This window comes from Aethalodelphis obliquidens, unplaced genomic scaffold, assembly GCF_003676395.1.
Source record: "Aethalodelphis obliquidens isolate GAN/ISIS:26980383/991018 unplaced genomic scaffold, ASM367639v1 scaffold27, whole genome shotgun sequence".
Taxonomy (NCBI): domain Eukaryota; kingdom Metazoa; phylum Chordata; class Mammalia; order Artiodactyla; family Delphinidae; genus Aethalodelphis; species Aethalodelphis obliquidens.
The window spans coordinates 6,014,142-6,037,072 of NW_020837971.1; the positions used below are offsets into that span (position 1 = coordinate 6,014,142).

General features: G+C 36.7%; 1 protein-coding gene across 1 annotated transcript in view; it reads right to left on the reverse strand.

Moving 5' to 3' along the window:
• RELN (reelin) overlaps positions 1-22,931 on the reverse strand; it is a 517,734-nt gene that overhangs the window by 189,405 nt on the left and 305,398 nt on the right. Inside the window, exon 11 of the mRNA XM_027123841.1 lies at positions 15,440-15,585. Within this exon, the coding sequence (XP_026979642.1) occupies positions 15,440-15,585 (146 nt within the window). The remainder of the gene's footprint in view (positions 1-15,439; positions 15,586-22,931) is intronic.

The following is a 22,931-nucleotide window of genomic DNA, read 5'->3' on the forward strand; positions in this document are numbered from 1 at the left end:
ATAATGAGTGTTTTTATTTTTTTCACACTAGAATTAGCAGAGCAGCAATCTTAGACAATGTTGTAGTACAATATGCAAAGGGTAACTGCTTAAACAATTTAAGCTGAAAGAAAAACTGTACTTTCTATCCGTGGATTTTTTGTACAGTTTAAGATTTTGGTTACAAATCTATCGGGGTGCTTAAACTTATTACTTATGTGATCTAAATAGTCAAGTGGGTTTTACTTTAATAATAATGAACATGCCTGTAAAAAAAGAAAGACCCACTTAATACAGTGTTAACTCAGTCTGTCAGTCTATCTTAAATTCACTTACCCTGAATTAGAAGCTTAAATAAAATGCCAGAGGTAACATAATTCTTCTGGGTAGGATAGAGGGAAGAACTGTAGAAAATAGCAAGAAGATGCTCAAACTGTTCTGAAGAGTTCTATGTAATTTTAAAGCCAATTTTTAATAAAAGCATCAACTGACATTGAAGGGGCTATAATGGAGATTGTTCTTGTTGGTCTACATGCAGTTTTGGTTTTCAAGGTATATGTAACATTCTTTGGAACTATCTCCTCAGAACAAGGAAGCCAATATAAATTTGTTTTATTGAGTTTATATTGCTTTTTTCTTGGTTTTATTCCAGTGGATAGCATTGAAATTTAAGAAAGACATTTTGAGTCAGTTTCAGGACTGACCCTCTTTTCTAAGCAATGCCATTAAAAAACATAACTAATACTTGTATTTTGGTCTCTTTATAGTAAATCACCTATCAGAGACTAAGTCATGGCTGACCTGAGGAAAACATTATCTGTGCTCAAATTTTTTTCTATAATCTTACATGAGCTGTTTTAAAATATATTTCTTGAAAGAGCTTCTTCAGAACAAATTGATAAAGCAGTTAATAGGGTGTGACGGTAGCAGAGCAGGATTGTTAGGACTGGAGGTTGGAGAGAACTGGAAATAGTCAGGTCAGCAGTCCAGAGACTAATCTCTCTGACCATTGGATAAGTCCTGTTTGCCCTCTGGCATCTTTTCTATGTCTTGCTGGTACGTGGGAGAATTCTGGGTATTCCATCTATTTGTTTTCTAGTATGATAGCAATATTCTCATTATTGGAAAATTGGAAAATAGAGTAGAAGAAAAAAGTCACCCATAACCATACTACCCCAGAGACAAGAACAATTTCTATTTTACTATATTTCTACTATTTTATATGTATATTTCCAAGCGGTCATGATAATATTATACAGATGGTTTTGTATTTTGCCCTTTTTCATTTACATTAGTAACATACACATTTTCCAGGTTACTATTAACTCTTTATAAATGTGTCACATAATATTTTATTACATATATGCCAAACTAGTCATTATGCCATTCTCATGTTTCAAAATACAAAGCTAAATAATTATACTACTTAGCATACTTTATGGGGCTGAGGAATTAATTCTCAATTTCCTAATGCTCCTGAATATGTTCTAGATAACCTGGAGCTATGTTTTGTGAGGTGTCAGAGCTCTGCTTTTCCTTCGTATAAACTCCTACATATTCAGGACTACCTTGTGGTCAGTGTGCAGCAGGTGAACTACTGAGGAAAGACTACAGAAAATGAAACATGCTGAAGAAGTGGGCATCTGAACATTTCAGTGCCAGCAGCCTCCTCTAAAGCCTTCTACAGAAAAATCCTATCATGGGCTAGTGTTATGCCAAGCTGTGAGGAATTAAATCACTTTGGGAGGATTCAGATTTCATTCTCTTCTTTCTGTGTCTTCAGTAAAGAGTGTCCTCTCTTGAAGAGGGAGTGAGTTGCTGTATTCTGGATGCTCACAGGGACAGCTGGTTTGGAGAGGGGAAGGGGTTATTAACCAACTCAAGAATGGCAGTGCCAAAAGCAAAGATGTACACATGCTGCAAATTAAAGAAGGGTTTAAAATTTCTATGAAGGAATTCCAGAACAATTTTAGCATACCTAATCATATGAACTTATTCTTTTATTATTTGAAAATTTACTATGTTTCAAAACAGAAAAACAATCTGTGTAAACAGAAAGTAATCTTAGAACCCACATCAAAAGCAAACCAGAACAAGTAAGAAGTCTTTTTTTTTTTTTGCGGTACGCGGGCCTCCCACTGTTGTGGCCTCCCCCACTGCGGAGCAACAGGCTCTGGACGCGCAGGCCCAGTGGCCACGGCCCACGGGCCCAGCCGCTCCGCGGCACGCGGGATCCTCCCAGACCGGGGCACGAACCCATGTCCCCCACATCGGCAGGCGGACTCTCAACCACTGCGCCACCAGGGAAGCCCAAGAAGTCTTTTAACAGCTTGCAACAAGTTTACTCTGATCCACTTTAGCACTTCCATGGTTTTAAAATATATCCAATTATCATTTTAACTAATACTGTCTTTTTTAAAATGACATTTCATTGGTTTATTTAGAGAATCCAATGTAGGTTTCACTGGACTATTCAACTTTGTGTTTCTTTCATATCTTATTAGTTACTATGAATATAATTTTTCTTTGAGTACCACTTTGGTCATATCCCATTACCGATAGTAAGCATAGTTGGAATAACAACCAATTTTTAAGTCTTCTGATTGCTTATTATATGTCATGCGTTGTGCAAAGTGTTCTTCATATACTGTTGCATAGGAAATTGAGTCATCTGTGGTGATGTGGATGGACATAGATTCTGTCATACAGAGTGAAGTAAGTCAGGAAGAAAAAAACAAACACCGTATATCAATGCATGTATATGGAATCTAGAAAAATGGTACTGATGAACCTAGTGGCAACGCAGGAATACTGACACAGATGTAGAGAACAGACTTGTGGACACAGTGGGGTAAGGGGAGGGTGGGACGAATTGAGAGAGTAGCACTGACATATATACACTACTATGTGTATAATAGATAGTTAGTGGGAAGCTGCTGTATAGCACAGTGAGATCACCTCGGTACTTTGTGACACCCTAGAGGGGTGAGATGGGGAGGGTGGAAGGGAGGCCCAAGAGGGAGGGGATATAGGTATACAGACAGCTGATGCACTGTGTTGTACAGCAGAAACTAACACAACATTGTAAAGCAACAATAATCTAATAAAGATGTTAAAAAAAAAAGCCACACACACAAAAATACTCCTTTTTAGCCCTTTTAATGCTTAAATCTGAATTCTACTTTATTGGATTTGAATATTTGAAATTAATATGCCTCCTTGCTTCTTTTGCTGCATTTATCTGGTATACTAGTTTCTCTTCTTTGACTTTCAACTTCTTGTGTTGTTCTAGTTTGAGTCTCTCATAAATAGCAAACATATAGCTGATTTTTTAAAAACCTACTGTGAAAATCTCACTTAATAAATGAATATATCTCACTCAAATTTATTGTGTACTGATATGTTCAGATTGTACTGATATGTTCCTGCCAAATTGTTTTCTGTTTTCTATTTACCCTGTTTTTTATTGTTTATTTTTTGTCACTTTCCTGGCATTTGTTGGACTAAGTATTCTTTGTTTTATATTAACCTAATGCTTTAGAAGTTATGTAGCCTATAAATTGCAAATTTTTTTTGAATTTTTGTATTTTATTTAACTTATTTTTTTATATAGCAGGTTCTTATTAGTTACCCATTTTATACATGTTAGTGTACATATGTTAATCCCAATCTCCCAATTCATGACACCAACACTTTCTCCCCTTGGTGTCCATACATTTGTTCTCTACATCTGTGTCTCTATTTCTGCCCTGCAAACCGGTTCATCTGTACCATTTTTCAAGGTTCCACATATATGTGTTAAAATACGATATTTGTTTTTCTCTTTCTTACTTACTTCACTCTGTATGACAGTCTCTAGATCCATCCATGTCTCTACAAATGACCCAATTTCATTCCTTTTTATGGCTGAGTAATATTCCATTGATATATGTACCACTTCTTCTTTATCCATTCGTCTGTCGATGGGCATTTAGGTTGCTTCCATGACCTGGCTATTGTAAATAGTGCTGCAATGGACACTGGGGTGCATGTGTCTTTTTGAATTATGGTTGTCTCTAGGTATATGCACAGTAGTGGGATTGCTGGGTCACATGGTAATTCTATTTTTATTTTTTTAAGGAACCTCCATACTGTTCTCCATAGTGGCTGTACCAATTTACATTCCTACCAACAGTGTAAGAGGGTTCCCTTTATTCCACACCCTCTCCAGCATTTGTTGTTTGTAGATTTTCTGATGATGCCCATTCTAACTGGTGTGAGGTGATACCTCATTGTAGTTTTGATTTGCATTTCTCTAATAATTAGTGATGTTGAGCAGCTTTAAATGTGCTTCGTAGCCATCTGTATGTCTTCTTTGGAAAAATGTCTATTTAGGTCTTCTGCCCATTTTTGGATTGGGTTGTTTGTTTTTTTGCTATTGAGCTGCATGAGCTGCTTATGATTTGGAGTTTAACCCTTTCTCCGTTGATTCGTTTGCAAATATTTTCTCCTATTCTGAGGGTTATCTTTTCATCTTGTTTATAGTTTCCTTTGCTTTGCAAAAGTTTTAAGTTTCATTAGGTCCCATTTGTTTATTTTTGTTTTTATTTCCATTACTCTAGGAGGTGGATCAAAACAGATTTGCTGTGATTTATGTCAAAGAGTGTTCTTTCTATGTTTTCCTCTAAGAGTTTTATAGTGTCCGGTCTTACATTTAGGTCTCTAATCCATTTTGAGTTTATTTTTGTGTATGGTGTTAGGGAGTGTTCTAATTTCATTCTTTTACATGTAGTTGTCCAGTTTTCCCAGCACCACTTATTGAAGAGGCTGTCTTTTCTCCATTGTATATCCTTGCCTCCTTTGTCACAGATTAGTTGACCATAGGTGCGTGGGTTTATCTCTGGGCTTTCTATCCTGTTCCATTGATCTATATTTCTGTTTTTGTGCTGGTACCATATTGTCTTGATTACTGTAGCTTTGCAGTATAGTCTGAAGTCAGGGAGTCTGATTCCTCCACCTTCATTTTTTCCCCTCAAGACTGCTTTGGCTATTCGGGGTCTTTTATGTCTCCATATAAATTTTAAGATTTTTTTGTTCTAGTTCTGTGATAAATGCCACTGGTAATTTGATAGGGACATTGCTCTGGCTAGTATAGTCATTTTCACAATGTTGATTATTCCAATCCAAGAACATGGTATATCTCTCCATCTGTATCATCTTTAATTTCTTTCATCAGTGTCTTATACTTTTCTGCATACAGTCTTTTGTCTCCCTTGGTAGGTTTATTCCTAGGTATTTTATTCTTTTTGTTGCAGTGGTAAATGGGAGTGTTTCCTTCATTCCTCTTTCAGATTTTTCATCTTTAGTGTATAGGAATGCAAGAGATTTCTGTGCATTAAATTTGTATCCTGAAACCTTACCAAATTCGTCGATTAGCTCTAGTAGTTTTCTGGTGGCATCTTTACGATTCTCTATGTATAGTACCATGTCATCTGCAAACAGTGACAATTTTACTTCTTCTTTTCCAATATGTATTCCTTTTATTTCTTTGTCTTCTCTGATTGTCGTGGCTAGGACCTCCAAAACTATGTTGAATAATAGTGGCAAGAGTGGACATCCTTGTCTTGTTCCTGACCTTAGAGGAAATGCTTTCAGTTTTTCACCACTGAGAATGATGTTTGCTGTGGGTTTGTCACATATGGCCTTTATTATGTTGAGGTAGGTTCCCCCTATGCCCACTTTCTGGAGAGTTTTTATCATAAATGGGTGTTGAATTTTGTCAAAAGCTTTTTCTGCATCTATTGAGATGATCATATGGTTTTTATTCTTCAATTTGTTAATATGGTGTATCACATTGATTGATTTGCATATATTGAAGAATCCTTGCATCCCTGGGATAAATCCCACTTGATCATAGTGTATGATCCTTTTAATGTGTTGTTGGATTTTGTTTGCTAGTATTCTGTTGAGGATTTCTGCATCTATATTCATCAGTGATAGTGGTCTGTAATTTTCTTTTTTTGTAGCATCTTTGTCTGGTTTTGGTATCAGGGTGATGGTGGCCTCATAGAATGAGTTTGGGAGTGTTCCTTCCTCTGTAATTTTTTGGGAAGAGTTTGAGAAGGGTGAGTGTTAGCTCTTCTCTAAATGTTTGATAGAATTCACCTGTGAAGCCATCTGGTCTTGGACTTTTGTTTGTTGGAAGATTTTTAATCACAGTTTCAATTTCATTACTTGTGATTGGTCTGTTCATATTTTCTATTTCTTCCTGTTTCAGTCTTGGAAGCATATACCTTACTAAGGATTTGTCCATTTCTTCCACGTTGTCCATTTTATTGGCATAGAGTTCCTTATAGTCGTCTCTTAGAATGCTTTGTATTTCTGCGGTGTCTGTTGTAACTTCTCATTTTCATTTCTAATTTTATTGATTTGAGTCCCCTCCGTCTTTTTCTTGATGAGTCTGGCTAATGGTTTATCAATTTTGTTTATCTTCTCAAAGAACCAGCTTTTAGTTTTATTGATCTCTGCTATTATTTTCTTTGTTTCTATTTCACTTATTTCTGCTCTGATCTTTATGATTTCTTTCCTTCTGCTAACTTTGGGTTTTGTTTGTTCTTCTTTCTCTAGTTCCTTTAGGTGTAATGTTAGATTGCTTATTTGAGATGTTTCTTGTTTCTTAACGTAGGCTTGTATTGCTATAAACTTCCCTCTTAGAACTGCTTTTGCTGCATCCCATAGGTTTTGCATTGTCGTGTTTTCATTGTAATTTGTCTCTAGGTATTTTTTGATTTCCTCTTTGATATCTTCAGTGATCTCTTGGTTATTTAGTAATGTATTGTTTAGCCTCCGTGTGTTTGTGTTTTTTACGTTTTTCCCGTGTAACTGATTCCTAATCTCATAGCATTGTGGTCAGAAAAGATGCTTGGTATGATTTCAATTTTCTTAAATTTACCGAAGCTTGATTGTGACCCAAGATGTGATCTATCCTGGAGAATGTTCCATGTGCACTTGAGAAGAAAGTGTAATCTGCTGGTTTCGGATGGAATGTCCTATAAACATCAGTTAAATCTATCTGGTCTATTGTGTCATTTAAAGCTTGTGTTTCCTTATTAGTTTTCTGTCTGGATGATTTGTCTGTTGGTGTAAATGAGGTGTTAAAGTCCCCCACCTTTATTGTGTTACTATTTCCTTTTATAGCTGTTCATATTTGCCTTATGTATTGAGGTGCTCCTATGTTGGGTGCATGTATATTTATAATTGTTAGGTCTTCTTCTTGGATTGATCCCTTGATCATTATGTAGTGTCCTTCCTTGTCTCTTGTAACCTTCTTTATTTTAAAGTCTATTTTATCTTATATGAGTATTGCTACTCCAGCTTTCTTTTGATTTCCATTTGCATGAAATATCTTTTTCCATCCCCTTGGTTTCAGTCTCTATGCGTCCCTAGGTGTGAAGTGGGTCTCTTGTAAACAGCATATATATATATATATATATATATATATATATATGTTTTTATTTATTTATCCTTTGGTTTTTGGGTTGTATCATTTAATCCATTCACATTTAAGGTAATTATCGATATGTATGTTCCTATGACCATTTTCTTAATTGTTATGGGTTTGTTATTGTAGGTCCTTTTCTTCTCTTGTCTCCCTCTTAGAGAAGTTCCTTTAGCATTTGTTGTAGAGCTGGTTTGGTGGTGCTGAATTTTGTTAGCTTTTGCTTGTCTGTAAAGCTTTTGATTTCTCTGTCAAATCTGAATGAGATCCTTGCCTGGTAGAGTAATCTTGTTTGTAGGTTCTTCCCTTTCATCATTTTAAATATATCGTGCCACTCCCTTCTGGCTTGTAGAGTTTCTGCTGGGAAATCAGCTGTTAACCTTATGGGAGTTTCCTTGTATGTTATTTGTCATTTTTCCCTTGTTGCTTTCAGTAATTTTTCTTTGTTTTTAATTTTGTCAGTTTGATTACTATGTGTCTCGGTGTGTTTCCCCTTGGGTTTATCCTGCCTGGGACTCTCTGTGCTTCCTGGACTTGGGTGGCTATTTCCTTTCCCATGTTAGGGAAGTTTTTGACTATTATCTCTTCAAATATTTTCTCCAGTCCTTTCTCTCTCTCTTCTCCTCTGGGACCCCTGTAATGCGAATGTTGTTGCATTTAATGCCCCAGATGTCTCTCAGGCTGTCTTCATTTCTTTTCATTTTTTTTCTTTATCCTGTTCCATGGCAGTGAATTCCACCATTCTGTCTTCCAGGTCACTTGTCCATTGTTCTGCCTCAGTTATTCTGCTATTGATTCCTTCTAGTGTATTTTTCATTTCAGTTATTGTATTGTTCATCTGTGTTTGCTTCTTCTTTAATTCTTCTAGGTGTTTGTTCTTTAATTCCTCTAGGTCTTTGTTAAACATTTCCTGCATCTTCTCCATCTTTGCCTCCATTCTTTTTCCGAGGTCCTGGATTATCTTCACTATCATTACTCTGAATTCTTTTTCTGGAAGGTTTCCTATCTCCACTTCATTTAGTTGTTTTTCTGAGGTTTTATCTTGTTCCATCATCTGGTACATAGCCCTCTGCCTTTTCATCTTGTCTATCTTTCTGTGAATGTGGTTTTTGTTCCACAGGCTGCAGGAATGTAGTTCTTCTTGCTTCTGCTGTCTGCTCTCTGGTCTAATCTATTTTCTTTACCACACATATTTACCCTTAAAGTTTTCTATTAAGAGTTACCCAAGATCTATATCCTCACTCCAAGCAAGTTAAGAACTTTGGCAGTATTTTAATTCCTTCTTCTTCTCTTCTTGTCAGTCTCCCTCTGTACCTCTCATATTGAGGTCATCTGGGCTTTAATTCCAATTTTTATTAAAAATTTTCAATAATCAATACTTTTTTCAGTCTGAACTACAAGCTTTACTTTTTTCCTTGCTCACTCCTCTTTCTTGAATCTATCATATTTCTCTTGGATTAATTTCCAGGTATACATCTTCTAGTAATTCTTTCAGAGAGCATTCAGGAGTAGTAAACTTTCTGAACCCTGTGTGTCTGAAAATTTTTATTTTTCCCCAATACTTGAATGATATTTGACTGGAGGGGAATGTTATGTTCCAAATAATTTTCTCTCATAACATTAAGATAACTGCCTCATTTTATAAAATTATGCTTAGTGTTACTAAGGAAAGTATTACACAGTGAATCTCATCTAGAAGCTTTTAGCATTTCCTCTTTTTTCTGCATTCTAAAGTTTCTCCCTGATGGTCTAGGACTGGATATTTTTCCATCCACCTTGCTAAACAGTTTCTTTCTTCTTCTTTTTTAAGTATTGGGAACTTGTCTTCAATTATATTTTTGAATATTTCATTCCACATATTCCCTCTGACCCTTCCTCCTTTTGGAATTCCTATTATTTCTAATGTTAGAAGTACCAATCTCCCCCGTACACTTTACATTTCTTTTTCTTACATCCAATAACCCTAAGTTTTGGAAAGATTTCAAGACTCAAATTTCCAACTCATTAATTTGTTCTTCAGCTATGCTAATGCTCATATTCAGAGGGAAAAAAACCATTAAATTTGTTTCAACAATCATATATTTTCATTTCTCACATCTCTATTTTTTCCTCACAAAATCTGTTTTAATTTCACAAATGCAGTATGCTCTCTTATCTCTCTGAAGGTATCAATTATACTTCTTATAAAATCTCCATTTGTTTATTCTGCTACTTCTATTTTCTCAGCTCTTAGTTCTCTAGTTTGATGAATTTTTTTTAATGGAGTGGATTTTCCTCAGATTTGATGATTCTAGACCATTTGCTTAGATTTGTATCTGCTATTCTTCCTTAGTTTTGGTGTAAAAATGCCCACCAATGGGAGCAGATGTGCCCTTGGGTGGGGGGTACCATAGGGGTCCTGGAGGTTTCCAGTTTCCTGGCATTGCCCTGCTTCTCCATTCCAAGTGTCCACATTCATTGTTTGTTCCTAGGGGCAGACATGCCTGCACAGAAGTGTGTGTAGTCAAAGATTCACCTACTTAGCAATCTCGACAGCAGGACTCCAGAGACCCATCTGATTCCTGTGTTCAGTACCTAGGACCCTTTTGTAGTGTGTCATTCAATATATGTTTTGGGTTATAGTTTCCTCCTTCCATCAGATCCTTTTCTCCTCTCTCTTTCTCTCTCTATTTTTTTTTCTTCTTTTGTGCAACACTTCATAATTCCTGACTCAATTAGGGCACACTCTGTTGTCATTATAGATTCATTTGCTTGTTTTCTGTAGTTTCCAAGGATTTGGGGCAGGTGGGGAAGACTAGAGCATGCTGTGTTGATTCAATAGTCTAATATTCAATTATACAGCCATAAAATATGAGATAATGCCATTTGCAGCAACATGGATGTACCTAGAGATTATTACACTAAGTGAAATAAGTCATAGACAAATGTCATATGATATAACTTATACGTGGAAGTTAAAAAAATGATACAAATGAACTTATTTACAAAACAGAAATAGACTCACAGCCATAGAAAACAAACTTACGGTTACCAAAGGGGAAAGGTGGGGAGGGATAAATTAGGAGTTTGGGATTAGCAGTTACAAAATACTATATATAGAGACTTCCCTGGCGGTCCAGTGGTTGAGACTTTGCCTGCCAGTGCAGGGAGTGTGGGTTCAATCCCTAGTCGGGGAGCTAAGATCCCACGTGCCTTGTGGCCAAAAAACCAAACCATAAAACAGAAACAATATTGTAACAAATTCAGTAAAGACTTTAAAAATGGTCCACATCAAAAAAATCTTTAAAAAAATACTATATATAGAATAGATAAACAATAAGGTCCTACTGTATAGCAGAGGGAACTATATTCAGTATCTTGTAATAACCTATAATGGAAAAGAATCTGGAAAAAGAAAAGGAAAAAAAAAGGATCTGAAAAAAGAATATATATATATATATATATATATATATGTATAACTGAATCACTTTGCTGTACACCTGAACCTAATACAACATTGTAAATCAACTACACTTCAAAAAAATAGTTTAATATTCATTACATGTGTGGAGCTTCTCTAACATGAATACTTTGGTGACAGCAAAAAAACAGATATTTTTTAAAGTTATCTGAATAGTTAAAAACATACAATGTTTTCATTTGGGATGAAAGACAAGTATACAAATTCCATATTCTAGTAATGTGTTTTTCTACAAAGCCCCCTCCCACCCAAAGACAGCCTCTGATGGGTGAGATATGGTAGTTGCTAACTAGATGTGTTTGTGAGGTTAAGCCAAAGTTCAGAAAGGCTCACATAAATTAACAGTGTATCTATTTAACTTTCTCTCTTGCTGAAGTAACAGATGTGTCTTTAGGAAAAAGAAAAGAAACTTTAAAATCCCACTTAAAATAAACCTATCAACATACAGCTTTATGATGTAAAAGGCAAACAGCTTTTGCATCCTTGTGATCTGAGATCAAATAATTTGACTCAAATGGAAAGAAAACAGGAATATTTGGAAAGTGGTTTCCAAAAAAGTCATAATGACACTGGCTTTTTTTTCTTGCCATTCATATGAAATGTTTTGAAGCTATTATTAGAGAGGACTGCATATTCTTTTTTCTCTCTCATAATTCTTTTTTTTTTTTTTTTTTTTTTTTTTTTTGCGGTACACGGGCCTCTCACTGCTGTGGCCTCTCCCGTTGCGGAGCACAGGCTCCGGATGTGCAGGCTCAGCGGCCGTGGCTCACGGGCCCAGCCGCTCCACGGCATGTGGGATCCTCCCGGACTGGGGCACGAACCCATGTCCCCTGCATCGGCAGGCAGACTCTCAACCACTGCGCCACCAGAGAAGCCCTCTCTCATAATTCTTATGGGAGAAAAATATAGTTAAACGAGATGAAAATATTATATCCATATTAATAATCTAATTTTTCTGTCTTAAAAGAAAGTGACCTCAAAGCTACAATCCAATCAATTTAATTGGTCACTCTTGAATAGAGTGGGGATTTACCACCTACATTTTATGTCTATTTTAGCATGTGAGCTTTTGATGATAAATTCTGTGGGTGGTGATGGCTGAGGGGAGGAATGAGACAAATATTCAGTAAATCTGGCTGATAAAACACAACAAGAATTTCACTACCAAGTTCCTAATCTGTGTTTCTTTGTCAGCTCGTACCCTAGGTAAAAATGCTTCATGTTAATTTGATTGTGACAGGATTTTTTCCCTGGAGCTTTGATTATAAATTATTATAACAGCTTTCTTTCTCAGATCAATAAAGCATCGTTTGGGAATGCATGGATGTGGAGAGGGGGCACACACACACACATTCACATACAACGCTATGGATTAAAGCAGCATTTTACCATCATCCCCAAACAGAGAAAACACTAGATAGTCTCATTATCCTTTTATACCTTTTTAAATAATATAATGCCAATGTGGATGAATGGTTCACCAGATGAGAGCACAAATGAGGTAGTTCTGAGGGGGGCGGTGTGGTCTGATATCCTAGGGGAAAAGCTACAAATAAACCCAAGGTGTGGTTGCTGGAATAATTAAGCTGCTTTTAGAATTAAGGTGAATTAATTGTGTTCTAATTAGAGTGGCACAGGTGCTTTTGTCGAGCACATTATTCTACCTTATTGGAACAGAAATCTGCTGACAATGTCACAGCCTGAAAGTATTGGCTTCTTATCTGTGACCAAAACCTGATATATCTCAGTACTGAGAAGTGGCCAAAGAAACCACCTGAGTCACTGAGCGAATGGAATTTGCACTGATGTTCCTCTGTATCTGTGTTGAATTTAGCTCTTTTTTTAAGCATAAATACTTTTAGTTCATTTTGTTTGTTTTGGGAGATGAATATTTTGGTTTAGCCACAAATTCTCACATCAGTAGTGCTCTGAGATAGCAGAATGTCTGATCTGTTAATTGGAATATATTTTTTGCCAGCTATTTTTCTGGATTAGTACATTGATTTTCTAAAATGTGCTTGGTTTCTTCTAATATCAAATCTATTCCTTTCTAAGCTTAATTCATAAAGGTGTTTTTGTGTGTGTTTGTACTAAGTCTCCACTAATGTTAGTAGCAGAGAGCTGTATGGACCATTAATCCATCCAGTAAGCATTCTTTTGTTCTTTTATAGATGCTTTTTGATAATACAACAAGCTAAAACAAAGAAGAGGGCATTCTAGGAGAGGGAATATGTGGATATGAAGGCCATAGGTAAAAATAAATTGTATCTCTTCCCAAAAGAATAAGAGGACATTAGGACTTCGAGGAAAGAGATAACTTGGTAACTAGCTAGCCAGCTAGCTACATAAATAACAGGAAAGGGTTCACGCATGTATCAGAATGGTACCACTGGAGACTTGTGTTTCTCTCTCTGCTTTAGTGGGATGGAGACTGGGTATCTGGACAACACTGTGGCATCATTTGTGTTCCTAGAGGATGTAGGTCTCACTGAAGAAAATGACCTACAACTGCTGCATAGGTGGTATTAGCTTGGAGAGGTGAAGGAGTGGAGGTCACGAGTCTCTGGTGCTTCAAAATTTGGGACCCTCTCATAGGCAGTTAAGCTCCATCATCAGGAAAGGGATTTGAATTGGTCTTTTATATCAGGGGTCAGAAAGAAAGAACTGATATGGTGATGTAAAGCTGGTGATGGATCTTTTATCTCTAGAAGGTAAGTAAAGAAGACTTGGCATGCACTGTCAAAGTTCTAGACCCCATCAAAGCCCATGGGTCTCTGAGGGGAGTGGAATGAGCCCTATGTAGTACAAGGGCTACAAAGGAAAGCAGCCAGGTTCCTGGGGAGATCCTGGACACGAGAGAGAGGAACAATGGTTGCTGGTCCCTCAAGGAGACACCACAGCCACACTGGACATGGGACTTCAAGAGTGACAGGAACCTTGAAAGAGAAGGTTCTGTGGACTGAAGGGCTTGAGCATCACTGCTAGGCTTGGAAAGGTCAATAGTGCACCCTTGAGGGGGTGGGGTCCCTCAAAGTGTCAGTCTCCTTCAGAGGCTTCCCAGAGCTGGACTTCCCTGAGGTGGGGAAGAGCAGGGCTGGGTCAGCTGCTGTAGAAATCTAGCTTTCAACAGTGAGAGACCTTGATGTGGCAGCAGAAGGTCACGAAGCAGTAGCAGTGGCTTAGGCTGCTGGTCAGACTTCCCTTTTATTGGGTCCAAATGCAGCTTCTGGGCAATGCATAGGAAGTGGGGAACCCAAGAGGTCATCATAGTGGCCTTCTCTCCCCTCTGACACTTAGAATCCCATCCAATTTTGATTGAATTTGTTGAGATCAGAGGGACGTGACTATCTCAAATGTTGTGTTCTGGGAAAGTTCCTCGTAGTTAAGCACTAAATTATTGCTATTTCATATCCATCATGAAATTACACTTTATGTTAATTTCATTCATCTTCATCATAGTCTTAGAAAACATACACTAAACAGCAGTAAGGACCTGGTGTTATAAGTGTATACTGCAAAAAAAAAAAAAAAAAAAAAAAAAAAAAAGCCAGATGCAAACCAGAGAATTTCTAGAATTTCTTTCCAATTCATACTACCTTATGAATTTTGTTTCTCTGAACCTATTAATTTTTTTCAACTTGAATTTCTGAAAGTGCTACTCAATTAATAGGAAATATCTTAGGGTCACTGGACCCAGAAGAAGTCACATAGTTCAGAATGGCCAGAAAATACTACCACCAAACCATCCTCATTGTTTCAACCTCAACCCCATATTCTTTCTTTAAATATCTCTCAGGGACTTCCCTGGTGGTCCAGTGGTTAAGAATCCCCCTTCCAATGCAGGGGACGCAGGTTTGATCCCTGGTCAGGGAACTAAGATTCCCACATGCTGCAGGGCAACTAAGTCCACACGCCACAACTAGAGAGCCTGCACACTACAACTAGAGAGCCCATGTGTCACAACTACAGAGCCCACGTGCTCTGGAGCCCACACACCACAACTAAGAGAAGCCCACACACCTCAACTAAGACCCGACACAGCCAAAAATTAAAAAATTTAAAAATATTTTTTAAAAATCTCTCAAAGATTAAATTTTACCCCCTAAATCAATTTTTACAGATCACAGCCACACTCCACTGAAAATCAGGTAACAGCATCTATAAATCTCAGACCCCAGGAAGACAACTGAAAGTCTCAATATAAAAGTAGTGGAAAGATTTTATATTCTATATGCATTGAAAAATAAAACACATTTTCCCAGTAAAAGCTGAAGAAACAAAGATAAGATATAAGTGATTCAACTGAAGTTAAAAGGTATTTGCAATCACAAAAATTAGTATGCATAAAAACAGTTGATTACTTAATAAAGAATGTTTAACATAAGTGTACCCCTTTTGGCTTGTCTATGATAAGGATCACCAGTATTAAGTATACTTTTGCTATTTAACAATATGCATTTAACATATTTCCAGTGGAATAAACGTAAGTGCTATACACAGCATGGGAGATAACAATTACTTACCCTGTAGGCTGGCTCTCAAATTCTTCTGACCACTGCTCTTGAATATCCTCTGTAGAAAGATCTACATCCCGGGTGGTGGCAAAATTGAACTCACTGCCTTCATTTCCATGGAAATAAATGGAGTTCCCATCTGACTGACAGCTATGCTGTAGATAAAAAGAGAGCATGGGGTGTCTGTTGAATTGGTTTTGTAGCTATATCTGTCTTACTCATGTATAATTAGAGTTTTTAGAAAACTCATTATGTTATTCCCTCTATGGTGGACTCCAAAATCAAAAGAAATCGTTACCTCTTTTTTTTTGGTCTTGTTTAATTCAATTACAGTTTCTCTCTAGCTTATTAAGTTATCACAAAAAAGGAGTCAAGAGGCCATTTGAGCTTTGCCACCTCAGCCTTCAGTATGAAACAAGAATATTTTAATTGGCATAATTTCCCATCTTTACCACAGTCCTTGTTGTGGGAATTAAGTGTGATAATGACTTGTCATATATTTTCAATACTGTGGTTACAGGCTAAATCACACTGACCTTTTCAATATTCCATATATTTCTGGCTTGCCATTCAAGCCTTTCACAATTTGTCTATAAATGGGATATGAGCCGAATAGCTTGCTAATCAAAACATGGAATACAGAAAAGGTCAAAGTAATCCCTGATATGATCATATATTCTCAGCCAGCTTTTGAGTAAAAGTGTCTGACAAGACCTAGGAAGTGCATGATGTCCCCAAGGAGGAGCTCATAAACAACAAACTTTGTTATTCTCCAAAAGAACACCAGGCTTACAAAGAATAAAGAAAAATAATTTTTTGTGATGCTTTTTTTTTTAACCTACATTTTTTCAGCTTGAAGTGAATAGTCAAAGGCAAGATCCAACTCTGGAGCTGAGTAAACTGAGTATTTAGTTTTAAAAAATATGATAAGTTTTTGCATTAATCATTTTTTGGTAATGTCACACATAGAGAAATGCTAAAAAATGAAAGACCAAACATCCTTTTAAGTTTTATATACTCTTAAAATAGGAATGAAGAAAAATAACTGGACAGAGAGTATCAGTTGGGCCCAGTGACGGTAAGTTCTGCAGGGCAGGGGTCATGGCCCTGTATTCCAGGTTTTAGCACAGTGCTTGGCATATGGTAGGAATTCAAAAATATTTGTTGAGTAGTTCAATAAATGAATGATATGGTTATGCCTTTCAGGTAATTAACTAATCTGTTATGGAGAACTCATGATGTAGTAAGCGTTAAGGAAGGTACTGGAGGGAAGGGGTTTATAAGAGTATAATAATATCTAATCTTTGCTCTAAAAAATTACAGTCTAGTTGATATTTATCAAAGGCAGCATATGGAAAGCTAATGAGTGGAGGAAAGTAGGAATCACTGTGTCCAGGGCTCTAGATGTGCAGGCTTCATGTATGAGCAGGTCTTCAATTGGCTTTAAAGGACTGAGAAAAATCCAAGTTGGATGACAAATATGAATAAATTACATAGGTGATAAGTAGGCATAATTTTGAGAATTAGACTGGAGCCTGACCGTAAAGGATCTTAAATGGTAATCTAAGAGATCTCTGCAACATGCCATCAGCAGTGATGGTCTAAAATAGAACAGTGATGTGTGCAAAGAAATGTTTTATGACTATTAAACTAATTATGGCAGGTAAAATCAATGGGGAGGGATATCAGACTTCTATACTGAAAGAGTAAAAAAGCTTTCAGAAGCTTCCAGAAGTTCAAGAGAATTGGAGCATATGATCTTGGGGGAGTCATTTCACAGCACTAAGACGTAAGGCATACCCACTGGACCTGCCATCAGCTTAGATAATACTGTAGTGTGTGGCAGGCTTCACCTGCCTGAGGCTCTTCTTCACACCACAATGAGTACAGATTATTCACGGATGTTAAATTGAGCTCATTATATATGATCCTTAACCCAGATACATTGATCAAAACTAGGATTCAGGGCTTCCCTGGTGGCGCAGTGGTTGGGGGTCCGCCTGCCAGTGCAGGGGGTGCGGGTTCGTGCCCCGGGTCCGGGAAGGTCCCGCGTGCCGCGTGAACCGTGGCCGCTGGGCCTGCGCGTCTGGAGCCTGTGCTCCGCAATGGGAGGGGCCGCAGCAGTGAGAGGCCCGCGTACCGCAAAAAAAACAAAACAAAACAAAACAAAAACTAGGATTCAGTTTATTTAGACAATAGATTTTAGAAGTTTCACTGCAAAAAGAAAAGTTGTAACTACGTGAAGTGATGGATATGTTAACTAACATTATTGTGGTAATTATTCTGCATTAAATACATCTATCAAAAAACCCCAAAAAACAAAACAGTAAATAGAAACTGTCAAGCAATGACAAACCCAAGGATCCTCTACTACTATGCACTCTGTAAAGATAATGAATGCTAACTAGAATAACAAAGATTACTTTCCTAATAATAAATCCACTGAGCTCTAAATAGTGGTTTTCACAGTTATCTTCCCATTCTGGAATCCTGAACAACTATGGCCTATGTTTATTTAGAATTAATATAAGGACTCTGACACTGATGCAAATGACATTAGGTCACTGTCCAAGGAAAGGGCATATATGAAATATCTATACATGTGAAAACAGAATAGTCTATATTACAATTTAAAAGGATATATTTGTGTAATGAAAAGAGTGGCTTTCTTAACATAAAATCTTGGTCATTTCTGGCTAAACATCAATTTAATTATTTCCATTTTGATTCTGTTTACCTCAGAATTATTTGTTAATATTTTAAGACTGTGTTATACATAACTATGCTTTGCTACTCTTCCAAGATTTATATTATTAACATATTTGATGCATATTTTAATTTAGTTGAGATAGAAAATTTATGTAAAGAAACACATCATTATGAAACTGAATACCATACTGTTAAACTCACTTTACAAAATTAAAATGAGTTGGTGTTTTAGAAAAACTGAAGTTTTTTGTTTAAAGATTTATTTATTATTTATTTATTTTTGGCTGCGTTGGGTCTTAGTTGCGGCACACAGGATCGTCGTTGTGGTGCGTGGGCTTCTCTCTAGTTGTGGCATGCAGTTTTTCCCTTCTCCAGTTGTGGCGCGCAGGCTCTAGGGCGCGTGGGCTCTGTAGTTTGCGGCACTTGGGCTCTCTAGTTGAGGCGTGCGGGCTCAGTAGTGTGGTGCATGGGCTTAGTTGCCCAGTGGCATGTGGGATCTTAGTTCCCCAACCACGGATCGAACCTGCGTCCCCTGCATTGGAAGGCAGATTCTTCACCACTGGACCCCCAAGGAAGTCCCTTAAGTATATTTTAAAGGATCATTTTGTTAGTTATTTGGCTGTTACCAAATACATTTGGTAGTTTAGTAGATCATTTGTAATTATACAACTATTAAAAACTGGCTATCAAAAATATATTTTTTATATTTAATATTGTATCTATATGAAATGATGGATGTTCACTAAACACTGTGTTAATCATTTCAGGTATGTTAGTCAAATCATTATGTTGTACACCTTAAACTTCTACGGTGTTGTATATCAATTATATTTCAATAAAACTGGAAGAAAAAAATTAGCTATCAATATACCTTTCTGTCATTATAACTGCTAGCGCCAGCGTATGAAATACAAGTAATATTTACCATAACAAGTATGAAGAAAACAACCTGAAAAAAATGAACACTCATTTTGAGTGTTAACCAATTTTCATAATTGCAAATCTAAAAACTAGTAGGATGTCTTTGCCAAGTTTCCATGAAGGACAGCACGGTATAGTTTTTTACATAGTTTATTTTTATAGGGAAGGAGCTGTTCTTCACCAATTGGCAGTAAAAGGACAATACTCGAAGTCTAAATTCAAACAAACAGGGCAGTGGTTTATAACAGTCAGTGCTGGACTTGCACTGAAACATCTTAACCCTGTCTGTCGAGTTTAGGGGAAGATTCATATTCCACTCTATTCTCTCTTCCCAAATGGGCCCAATGCCCTTTTGGGTGTGGAGGGGGAAAAGTATTGCTCTTTGAATGTTTTCTTCATCATAGTCTTAGTACATCAACACATTGCTAAAGAAAGTCTGTGACAGACCCAAAGCGAACAGCCACAGCTCAGCGTGAAGTGAATCAAATCCCCCTGTCTCTTAGCAGGATGGGGCTGCCAATTTCAGGGCAGCAGGGCCTGGAGATGCACTGAGTGCACACACTACAATGGACGGCTTGCTCTGCTTCCCACCATGCTAAGGAGATCAGGACATAATTTCTGCCTCAGCCATTATGAGTAGAACAGATGTTTTCAAGGTTTGGAGTAAGGGTAATATAAGCCAGCTGGGTACTATTGGGACTATAAAATAGGGGATAGTCTGTGCAAAACTGGTGAATTACTGAGCCATTTGAGCAGGAATGGGCCTACCAAGAAGTTGATTATGTATAATCCTTACATTTAGGAATCCTGGGAAAGATAGGGGGCCAGTCAGGGTTCTCATTCTGAGGACTCCTGCATCAATTACAAGGCTAGTTAGAGTTTTACATTAATTCTACTTTAGAATTGGTCACAGGGGGCTCAGTGTCTTAGTATTGGACTGGTTTCCCAGATGCTCTCCAAACTAAGAATTTATGCCTGACTACATTCAGATTGAGATACAGCCCCTGTGCCTCTGCTTGTTTGAGATTGCATCTCTGCCTCTGAATGGAAATCCACCACCTGTGTGGGTAGGGGTGCTTGAACTTTCCCCTAGAACCCAATTCAATTAATTTAGCACTTACATGAGCTGAGGTGATTAAGGTTAGAAAAAACCCCAAAATACTGGAAACCAAAAACATTCTTGACAAAGAATGAAAACTCAGTTACTGTCCATCCTCAATGAGTTTGGGGATTGGAATCAGAAGGCATGTTCCGATGCATTTTCTCTACTGAATGGCTACATGGTTTTGCACAACTCATTTAACCCATCTAGGCCTGTTTCTTAGGCTGTGGAATGGGGCCAATAATATCTATTTCCTAGAGACACTGTTAGAAGCACAAATTATATTTTATGTGGAAGTATTTTTTTGAAATCTCTAAGTGGTATAAAATAATTGTTATTTTATTTCTAAATATGCACTTTTCCACAAATTTCTAAATATGCACTATTATATTCCCTTTGCAATATATACCCTTGGCAGTAGGTTATAGAGAAATAGAATATTTAAATCTATTTTAAATTGTTTCTCATTAGACTAGTCACTAAAATTCTTCAGATCAACTTAAAACCTTTAGTAAAATGTAAAAGAATATGTTGCACAATACAATATGGTAAAATACTACAAACATTCATTCATTTTCAGGGCATACTGAACCATCAATTAGAACTTTAAAAGTTCTCCAAACTTTGGCAGATTACCAAACATTTTCCTTAGGAAAACTTAATAATGCAAGATGTGTGCCGCCACTTTTCTTACAGATGAAATGTATATCTATGTATTTATGTTAAAGAGCCAAACAAAATGTGAACTGAAAGAATTTCAGAAAATTGCTCAGTGATTTTAATACCCAGCTGTTTTTGTTCAGCATCTATTCAAACTCATGTCATTTGCGAGACAATTAAAATCTAAACAACTTCGTAAGACAGTTAAATGTCTAACTCTGTGAGATACGTGAGCTTTAATATGACAAGAATACTTTGGAATTCAGGGCTACTTTATTTTGAGTATGGTAAAAATATAGCAGGTTTTCTTGAGTAAATGATTACAAATAACATGTGACTTCCTGAGTCTTAGCTTTTTTTTTTTTTTTAACTGTTGAATTGGAGACAGTTTTAATAACTGAAACGTCCAGCATAAATGAGGGTACAAGAAAAGAAGACTCTATTGGTTAGGATATAAATTGACAGGATTATTTTGGTTGAATAATTTCACAGTATCTATTTTAAAATTTTAGTGTTTAATGCAACTGTACCCAGAAATTCTACTTCTAGGTATCTGTGCTATAGACAAAAATAGCATGAGTGCTTGAAAATATATGTACAAGGCTGTTTACCACAGCATTTCTTGTTATAGAAAAAAAAGAGGACAAATTTCCATAAATAAGGAATACTTAAATGAATTACAGTACAGCCACATGATGAATACTACACAAACATGAAAAAGAACAAAATTGATCTGGAAGGTGGATGAGCTGCTATCTTAAGTGGAAAACACAATTAACAGAACATATTATCATGTGAGTCTTAGCTTTTGACTGACTTATGGTGAGTATATATCAGGTAATTAAGAATTTATTTTTGGTAAAATAAAGGTATAAATTCTGCAGATGGCTCTATATATTTCTTTCTATCCCTAGCCTTCCTAATTACATTAATGATGATGTTAATTATCATTATTTTTACTTCATTATTTTAGCATTGACCAATGAGTTTTTAAAATCACTTAAATATCATCCTTATTTGTTTCCATCTGTCAATCAAAAATATTTTTCTACTTTGCTGTTAAATGGGTTTCCTTTACTTGAAAAGCAGAACACCCTGTAACTGACAAGAATTTGCCATTCAGAAAAGCATCAACAGGAAACATCAGTGAAAATTCCTCAGTATAACAAGTCTTTGGCCACAATTCAAGATAGCATTTTTCTAAGGCTGCTCCCTATACGCTGCTGGAAATGTTAATGATTTCACCTCTGTACTTGTAAAAGTACTTACAATTGCCTTCACCATAGTTTAATTAGGTTTTCATCAAAGATGAACACTGAGGCACCTCTTAATATTATCTCCCTGGGGTCTAATGGCCCTGATGATTCTTTCAGACATCTGTAGCCTTACAATTTAGTTTTGACGATATCCTTTTAGTTGGAATGAGTATATTGGGCATTTGGGCAATGCCAGCTTGCAGAGAGCTGGTGGCAGATGGAATGAAATCTGCCTGGTATGCCTTCCCCTCCACATGAGCAGAGAGCCATCCATTTCCTCCATTAAGGAGTTGTCACTCAGCCCACCCAGCTGGAAGACCATTTTTGATAGCCAAGCTGGCTGATGGCAGACAATTCAGATACAAAGCACACTTTAAAAGGAGCTAAAACATCATTTGTAGGAAAATTGAAAATGCACAGCTTCCACCACAGCCAATTTTTTAATGACTGTAATATTTTAAGTGATTATTTTTGCCACTTCAGATTGCTCCTTAGAGAGGAGAGGTTTTTAAATTAAAATCTAGGCAACGCATAACAGTTGAGATATGAGGAGCAGAGGAAAGAGAAATAAGATGAATAAAATTAATTAAAATGGCATTGTTGGCAGAGCCATAAATTAGCCACTGGTTGGAAATAAAATATATTGGTATAGGAGTTTCTGGATTAAACTGGTATGTATGACTGAGTGACTAGAAATGGACTGATCTACACCCTACAAATCATTGTGTTTCCTAAGCCTTTCACCATGCTATAGCTATTATCATATAGAAATATATATATTTCCTACATCCTGGTTCAATGGTCTTTAATGGTACAGACTTTCATGCTTATAAAAAAAAATAGGAAGAGAATG